This window comes from Charadrius vociferus, unplaced genomic scaffold, assembly GCF_000708025.1.
Source record: "Charadrius vociferus isolate BGI_N301 unplaced genomic scaffold, ASM70802v2 scaffold467, whole genome shotgun sequence".
In the NCBI taxonomy this organism is placed as follows: domain Eukaryota; kingdom Metazoa; phylum Chordata; class Aves; order Charadriiformes; family Charadriidae; genus Charadrius; species Charadrius vociferus.
Window position 1 is genome coordinate 925,733 of NW_009649309.1, and position 8,900 is coordinate 934,632.

Genomic DNA, 8,900 nt, shown 5'->3' on the forward strand with positions numbered 1-8,900 from the left:
ATGGTTGGGGATCTTTTCTCTGCTGCTCCCTCCACCCCAAGGACAGCTTTACTGGCCAGTCCTGGGGCTGACACATTGCTTTTCCCCTCTGTCAGTTGCTAATGTGTTTTTTTGTGGCGTGGGGTCATTTACAGAGTTATTTTCTTAAATTTTCTAAGTTTAAATATATATGTATAGAAAGGTGGTTCCTGCTTGCTGATGTTGCCCAGACATCTGCCTCCACTATCAGTCTGAGACCCCGTCCCCCAAAACCATGGGGGGCTGTAGCCAGCCTTGTGTCAGCAAACCCCCGCTGGCAGCAGGCTCGTACCGGAGCACTTGTCAGCACCTTCACCCCTTACATTTGTGTAAATGAGGTGAATTCCCATGCATGAAGGGATGCATTTATTTCCATGCATTAAGGTTGCAAACATGGCTTGCAAGCAACGTGCGTTGAGGACAGCTTGGCTTTGGCTAAACAAAAATAATCCTTTCTTCGGCGAGTGCTTCTCCGCTGGCCCAGAGTTACTCACTTGAGATGTTCTGGAAAAATAAGGCAGTAACTACAACATGAAGCACCCGGAGCTCAGCTCTGAGGCACAGAGGTGGTGGTATCTCGGGGGAGGAGTGTGGTAATGCCCAAGGATGAGGTGTCCCCTTCCCAGGCTGGGAGCAGCTGCACCCCCTCATTTCAGGAGTAAGGGCAGAGGATGAGCCTGGCCATCAGTGTTGGACCCTGGCCAAGGGGAAGTGGCAGCCGCCTTACCTGGTGATTGACATGGATGCTGCTGGTCCCGAAGGTGGTGGTCCCATAGCTTGTCACATAATAGTGAGCAGAGGGCTGCACTGGGCACTCCTCCAGCTGCCTGGGCACTGTGGGGTTGGGGGACACACACCATCAACACCTCAGCTTCATGAAACCCTCAACCTTCCTCCCCCCCGAGCATGGTTGCAGTGTAAACCCAGGACCATTTGGCTCACCTTTGGGCAAGAGCAGCTCTGCACCAAAGCGATGCCCGCACGTCCCACAGGTTTTAACATCTTCCTTTGTCCTGTGGAGGAAAAAGTCCCAAGAAGTAGAAGGAGCAGGAGTCCCTCAGCACTTCCTATGGAAGTGTTCCTATGTTCATCTTCCTATGGAAGATGACACCAAGGCGATGGCAGAGGCTCCCTCTTTCCACCCTGACCCAAGGTTCCACTGTTGGTGGGACGACTGCTGCTTTACCAGGTGCCTGAGCACCTTCAGCTCTTCATGAAACAGGGGACATGTTGGCACCTGGCCAGAATGGACATTATGTGCCTGAGCCCCAGAGTCTCAACATTTTCACCTGTCTTTCCATGCTTGAATTTCCCACACAAGTAAATGCTAACACCACATGGGACATGGACTACTACAGTCAGGAGAAGGGCAACATAGTACCCGGTGAGTTTTACAACTAGTCTCACATGGCTTTTAGAAGCTGACCAGCCCCACCAGCAACCACCCAGCTCCAGCCCTTGGATTGGAGGGGCACAGCATGTACATACATGGCATTTGTGCCATCCATGTCTGGCCAGATGAGCTCAGCGGGACAGCCAGCCGTTCGGCAGGGGGTCTTCATGCACACGTGCAGCCCTGGCCACTCCTCAGCAAGCTTCTGGATGATGGACACAACTGCCATGAGGAAGTCCCAGGCAAACTGGAAACCTTCCAGGCAAAAGGAGAACATCTTACTTACAGCCATGCAACCACAGCAGCCAAGGAGATACTGTGGTGATGCATTCATCACTTCTAGCCAGCCGGGCCATAGCCAGACAGTTGGACAAGCTCCGTTTCTCAAGTTAACCAAGGCCCGTCAGCTTTCAAAGGGAATTTAAACATATGTTGGAAGAGTTCCCCAACACGGATGGCTCTTTTGCTTGTCACTTGGAGACCCAACCTGAGACTGTACTCTGCTGGGACCTTATGGGGAAGGATGACTCATTTTCTCCGTGAGAAGACTGAAAACTTGACTTTCCACTTTCATGTGATACCTTGGGGGGAATCCTGACCAGGCTGCATAGAGAAAGGGGAAATCTTTAGCTGAAAACTGGCTAGTGGACCCTGGCCAGACTAGGATATGTGGCAGATGCTTCTGGGATGCTCTGCCCAGAAGGGTGGAGGTAGCAGGGGGAAGCTAAGGAGAGACATGTGGTTGGGAGTCATGAAATAAAGAATCTTACCTGTCCTTCCTGCTGGCTTTCTGCACCGGAGCTCCAGGTAGCTGTAGGCCCGCTGGTTATTCTCTTTAATCAGCAGAGGTTTGCCATTGCATATAAGCAGGCAGGTTGCCTTGGCCACCCAGTGCGTGGAGTAGAAGGAGCAAGCTTTCACCAGGAACCTGCAAGGAGATTGCCCACGGCTTTCACCACCCTCCTCCCTGCGTATCTCTAACACTGGGAGAAAGCATGGCACCGGGTGGATTTGAAAAATATGAACCAAATTTCAGCAGAAACAGAGGCAGACACCAAATGAAGACTCTGCCCTCCTGAAAGCTCAAGCAGCAGGAGCAGCCTGTTAAGCCAACAGCTGCTCCCAGAGTTGGCCATCAGATAAAACTCTGGACACAAGTTGAGAACAACACAAGGACAGGAGACCTTCCAGAAACTGGAACAGTCCCAGTGCCTGTAGAAACTGAACCATCCTCAGGTGGGACTGGGAGACCACTGACTGCCTGGATGGGCACAGACTAGCTAAAAACCACCCCACATGACAGGTGAACCAGAAGGACCAATGGTCCTTGCTCCCGTCCAGGCAGCAAACATCAAAATGGTTCATTCAGGGATCCACACATCTGTGGCAGAGCTGAGAAGCTGCCCTGGTCTCCCGAGTCTCAGCCTTATACCTCAGCTGATAACAGTCTCAACAGCCAAGGGCTTGCTGACAGACATACTGGCGCTGCACTGAGCAAACCCCAAACCACACAACCTCATTGAGGGCTGGAAACCGCTGCTTACCTCTGGAAGAAACCCTCAGGTATTTCAGGTGAGAAGTAGGCACGGATGTGGAGGTCCTCAGAGTGATCTCCTCCCCACACTTCAGAGACCTCTTCAGTCTGGTTCAGATAGGTTGGGAACAAGTACCAGGATTCGCCTTGGCCCCGTGTTGTCTCCCACGGCTTCCCAGGCACAAACTCACTGGCCTGTGGGTTGAGCGTTTCAGTGTGACGCACCTCCAGGCAGAGCTCAAAGTGCTCCAGGAGGCTGAAGAGCTTCCCTCTCCTGCTGTGGGGCCTGTGTCCCATGATTTCCTCAAAGACCTCCCACATCCCTTCCAAACAGAGCTGGTGCTTCACCAAAGCACGCACGGCTCGGTGGCACAGCATTGCCTTTGACTTGAAGGTCCACACCCAGTTGGACCTGTCTCTGATGGTAGCATGTTCCCCGATCAGTGTGTCCACAGAGATGCTCTCGAGCTGCTGGACAAGGCGGTACCTCACAAGGAGCTGGGTGGGAAGAGAAGGAGAGAAGAAGTGGCACTGAGAGGATCCCAGCAAAGCTGCAGAGCTTGGGCCCTGCAGAGAAGACGGTCCTGTTCCCCATGCTCACCTTGAACATAGTTATTAGGAAGGTAGGTTGGAGAAAAACAGTGCTTTCCAGGTGCTTGATTTCCTCATACCACACGACAAGCCCGATGCGGTGGAGGTACCGCAAGATGTCCTGGAGAAGCTCTCTGCCCAGGTTGGCCAGGTGCTTGCACTGGGAGAGTTTGCTGAGCAGATACTGGAGGTCCATCATGCCTAGAGGGAGACATGGGAGCTCAGCACACATCTCTCGGACACCAGCATTCCAAGGCAGGTGCCTTAGAGAGCCAACAAACACCTGTGGCACCCAGTGTCACCCTTGCCCTCCCTGGTGGAGCAGGTGGGACCAGCGCAATGCTCAGTGACTGTGGCCCAAAATGCTTTGCCCATCCTCAGCTGTCCCACTGCCACCCTGCATCTCCCATGGTCTTGCCTTGCCTCAGTGGTGCCAACAGCCTGTCAGGACTGCAGCGGAACATCTCAAAAATTAGGCTATGTCCTGGTTCCAGCAGGGATGGGGTTAATTTTCCCAAGGAGCCAGCAGGGGACACAGGTATTCCATGCCATGTGACCCATGCCCAGGTTTGGGGGGGGGGCGCAAACAGGGGGAGGGAGGAGGAAGTCGGGGCTTGGAGGGGGCTGCGGCGGTCCGGGTCCGGTCGGGGAGCGGCAGCACTGTAATCACGTTCGTATATTCCTTTGCCAGTGTTATTGTTTTCTCTTGCTTTTGCTGTTTTGTTAAACTACTTTTATCCCAACCCACGAGTTTCTGCCTTATTCCTTCTGATTTTGCCCACAGCTGTGGGAGTTGCGTGAGCGGCCGCGTGGTTCTTTGTTCCCAGCTGGGGCCAAACCATGACAGACCAATACTGAGTGTTTTCACTGTTTGAGACCAGATTTGTTTCCAGCCACAAAACCTCAGATTGGCAGTTAAACCTCAGATTGTCATTTAGTCATGCAGCAAGACCAGCAACAAAACCTGGCTTATCTCCAGAAAAGAAAAGAATTTGCTCCTCATCCACTAATCCTACAGTGGACAAGGGAGCCAGAGACGACACCGAGCACTAGTCATATTCATACCTGCTTTAGGTACATAAGCGAGGAGCCAAGCCTGCCTGCTATGTCACGGAAGGCATGGAGAAGGGGCTAGGGAGGGGTAGAGGCCGTTAAATAAAGTTCGCAGGACATAGGTTTGGAAAGCACGCAGAAGCATTAAAGCTGTCGAGCTCTTTCCTGCAAGATTTTTTTTAATCGCTTATAAAGGGCAAAGGGGAGAAAGAGCAATGTCATTGGAAAAAAACAAGCCAGACAACATGGCCAGCTCAGGGTACCTCCAGCCACAGGTTGGTAGATGTTGGCAGAGCCTCCCGGTGAAGACACACTTGGTGTTTTCCTATGTTCTTCCCTAGGCACCTGCCTTGTGGGCAGGTGCTCATAATGACAGGGCTGAATAGTAGCAACTAATGCTCCAACAATAACACTGCAAGGTCTTCAGCAGTGACACCACAACACGTGAGTGGGATCAGAAGGTGCAGCAAGCACCGAAGAGCCTGTCCCAGCTGCAGGATAGCAAGTCCTCCCAGGAAGGTGCAGAGAGGGTGAGGGACCACTCACCATGATCTGCCATCTCCTCACTCTGTGCAATATCTACGATGGCAGCTTCCACCTGCCTGTAGACTGGTGGCAGCACTCGGACGACCCCAGGGAAGAGCTCTTCATTCTTCACGTGCTCCAGAATAGTGGCCTCGAGCTTTTTGATATCACGGTGATCCGTGCAGTTGACAGCAACTAAGTTTAAGATCTGGAAGAGAGAAAGCACACACCTGCCAAAGGAACGTCCAGAGAAGTCTTTTAGCCTGCGAGGTCAAGGAGGAACCTAATGCCAAGGAGATCACCAAGGATGAGACACACTGCTGGCTCAGTTTAAGAGGGCGCTTCTTTCACACCTTTGCGCTGCACCAGTTCCCAGAAAATCATCTGGGGATGGTAAATGCCCCCTCACACTCCTCTCTAGGCACTTGCTACAAACCACAGGAGAAGACTCCCATCATCAAGCAGGGACAAGGACCCAGCAGATCACAGCCAGCAGTTACCACATCCACCCCTGCCCCTGGGAGCATCTGCAGTAGTGGCCTGATTCATTAGCACTGGTTCACCATCACCAGTAGCACACCATGCTGCCAAAGACAACAGGGTGATCACAGACAGCATTGAACTGCAATAATCTCAGCCCTACTGTTAAGGTGCAGTTCTCCATCTCCTTCAGCCTCTCCCACTGGTCCACGTAAAACTCGGGCTCCTCGCTGCCCTCCAGGTTGTTGATGAAGTGAGCAAGGTTGCTCTTTCTCTCCACCAGCATGGCCGCGATCTTGGCCATGATGTCACGCCTCTTCTCTTCCACCTCCTCCTCCCGACAGCAATCCACATGGGTTCCCACGGGAAGCACCACTGAGTTTGGAACTCGCATGGACAGGTTGTTGATCCAGAAACCGACAAGGTCCTTGAAAGTCTTGTCATTAGTTTGGTACCTGTGGAAGGAGAGAAACAAAATCCCAAATTCATGTCTAACCCTCTGGATCTCCAGCCAACTTCCACCAGCACAGGCTTGACCATGCACCCTGTATTGTCCCAGGGACTTACTGGAGAAGAGCTCAGGTCTCCTAAGCTATTATGGGTCATATTCAAACTCATCCTTAAGTTTTCCATCCTTAAACTAAGCCAGTTAAAGCTATAGGGGGTAGCACAGTCCATCCCTGCTGTGGATGGGAGCATACTTCTGTACCACAAAGCCCAAGCCTGCTGCTCCCTCCATGTTCAGGGAGCACCACAAGATACAGGAGGGCTCATAGACATATTTCCAAGGCATAAGGCAAAGCCATTTAGATGGGGAACAATTGCCACATAAGGAGTTAATGCTTATCTAGCCCCTCAAAACAGAGGACTTTGGTAAGGTGATAACAGATCTATTGGCTTAATTAAAAGATTGATCTGCAAAAAGCAGGAGAGGGAGAGCTAACTACTCCAGTGGTGAGAAGACCAGGCATCATGGTCCAGTGGAAGTGGTGTGAACCCATGCAGGGGAAAGCTTCTTCAGCCCCTTTTTTCTTCTCCCACTCCACTTTGAATCCAAACTAGCTCAGCACTTACATGTGGAGATTGATGACAAGGATGACAAACGCCTGTGGAGTGATGAACACATGGTGAGTCACGTAGTACTCCAGCTGGCCGGCAAAGTCCCAGAAGAGAAACGTGAAGTCCTCGATCCGGAACTCACTGATCTCTATCCCAACTGTTCGCTCTTCTTTGGGCACTAGTTTTGTTTGCCCTTGCTTCAGGCTTTTGCAGATGGTAGACTTCCCTGCCAGCGAGGCCCCCAGGAACATGGTCTTGACCCTCTTATCCTCCTGCCCCGAATTGTGTTGAAGCTGGTTGAAGTAATTCCGGATCTGCTGGATGCCACCAGTGCACACTTCGCTGGGCGGCTCCCGGAGTGGGTTCCCATTGGCTTTGAACATTTTCAGGGACTGCCCCTGGAAGAGCTCTTTGGGGAGCTGGCGAAGGGCATTATTCTGCACATGGAGCTCCTGTAAGTGTGCCAGCTGCAGGACAGGCTGGGGAAAGGTCCGGAACAGGTTGTTGGAGATGTTGAGGTACTGAAGGCTGCCTCGACAAGCTGCCAGATCCCTGGGGAGGGCACTGAGACGGTTGTTATTCAGCCGCAAGTGTTTAAGCCTGGGGAGATGGGAGAGTATCCCCTCTGGGATGACCCGGATTTGGTTCTGATTCAGCTCAAGCTTCTCTAAATAGACCAGGCTCTGGATTTCGTTGGGAAAGTCCACAATCTCATTCTTCGACAGTATTAGCTTCTTCAGATTGCAAAGCTTAGAAATGCCGGTGATGCTCCTGAGCTTGTTCCTGTCAAGGTTAAGGCTCTCCAGCACAGGGTTGCTCAGGACTGATGGAGGCAGCACACGCAGCCTCTGGGTAGAGAGAGTCACTTCACGCAAACTGTCCTCCTGCTCTTGACCTGGATGCATGTGACAGGGAAGGTGGTTAAGACAGGCTGTCACCCTTGTGGTCACAGACCATTTTTTCCCTTGACCTCTGCACAACTTGGGGAACATTTTGGCCAGCAAGGCAAAGCAGAGGCAAAACAAAGGAGCTGGTTGAACAGCGTAACCACAGCTGCTGCTCGAGCAGCTCCTGTGTCCTCTCAAGAGAGGAACCAAAGCCGAGGCACAAGGATCTTGGCTGTGCCTGAAGACACAGGAAGAAATGGTGCCCACCAGACATTGACCTGTAGGCCAAGCGTCATGGTAACGGGTTTACTCTCCTTGCAGCACTGTGACAGCTCCAGCCACAAATGCATTTACCCCCAAACCAGCAGGTTTCTAATCCCAGCTGGCAGGGCAGAGCCGATATCAGGAGGAGACCTGCTCTCCAAATAACTCACCCAGCCCCCCCCTCCAGCTCTTGACCACAACTAGGGAGATGTGTTGAGGCCAAGACTAGCAAGTTCAGACACTTCCTCTCTCACATCCTCCCCCAGCTCCAGATGCAAGCTGCAATTCCCCATAGAAATGCTCCCAGCCCTGGGAGACCAGGGAATAACACAGGGATAGTGGGGTCCACTGTAGGACAGGGTGCACAAGAAGGGACTCGGTGATGGCTGAGAAGATTCCCAAAAGGAGGGTGTTTAGAGCAGAGAAGTTTGCAGGCAAGAAGAGCGCCAGGGGGATGTGGGATGGGGATCACACGCTACTAGAACAAAACGCAGTCAGATTTGCTTTCCTCTCCCTCATTTCACTTCCTCGCCAGATGACACTGAGCACAGCATCCCCTTGCGCAAGGCACCCTGCTCAGGACCGACTCATCATCAGTTCTTGACATCAAAACCTAAACCTGGGATGTGGAACGAGCCCAGCAGGAAAGCAAGCTTTCACCCTCTCCCAAACGCGCGGTCTCTCCTCCAGCACCATCAGCAAGACAAGTCAAAGGGCTCCCACCAGAGCAGCAAAAAGCTGGGGCAGCTACTCACAGGCTTTGGGCTGGGTCATGGCCCTGCAGCGTGGCACTGGCTGGATCCTCCTGGTAGCTCAGCCTCCCCCTTTCATTTCCTACTCTTACTTCTCTCCCCGCCTCCCTGAGCTCTGCCCAGGAACCCCACCCTCTCTTTCTCCATCCATCCTTACAGCAGCTCCCAACAACCCAAGCACCTCTGGCCAAACACCAGGGCCTTGGGTATGTCCCAAAAGCAGCTTTGTCTTATAGGTTGACCTCCAACGATTGGGGCAGAGTAGCTCCTGAGTCAACATCTCACAGAAGCGCCACTGCCTTTGCTAAAGGAACTTTTGGTGTTACCACTGTTGCAGAGGAGGG

At 52.5% G+C, this 8,900-nt stretch overlaps 2 protein-coding genes across 2 annotated transcripts in view; one reads left to right on the plus strand and one right to left on the minus strand.

Moving 5' to 3' along the window:
- Positions 1-102, plus strand: part of IRF7 (interferon regulatory factor 7) — a 3,866-nt gene extending 3,764 nt beyond the window's left edge. Inside the window, exon 12 of the mRNA XM_009889386.1 lies at positions 96-102. Within this exon, the coding sequence (XP_009887688.1) occupies positions 96-102 (7 nt within the window). The remainder of the gene's footprint in view (positions 1-95) is intronic.
- Positions 103-504: 402 nt separating this feature from the next.
- On the minus strand, positions 505-8,578 carry LOC104290299 (malignant fibrous histiocytoma-amplified sequence 1 homolog). The gene is made up of 11 exons (XM_009889387.1): positions 8,560-8,578; positions 6,669-7,548; positions 5,758-6,049; positions 5,136-5,322; positions 3,547-3,737; positions 2,956-3,443; positions 2,182-2,339; positions 1,507-1,666; positions 961-1,031; positions 746-852; positions 505-522 (listed from the first exon to the last, which is right to left on the minus strand). The coding sequence occupies exons 1-11, from the start codon at positions 8,576-8,578 to the stop codon at positions 505-507; spliced, it is 2,571 nt and encodes an 856-aa protein (XP_009887689.1).
- Between the last annotated feature and the right edge of the window lie 322 nt (positions 8,579-8,900).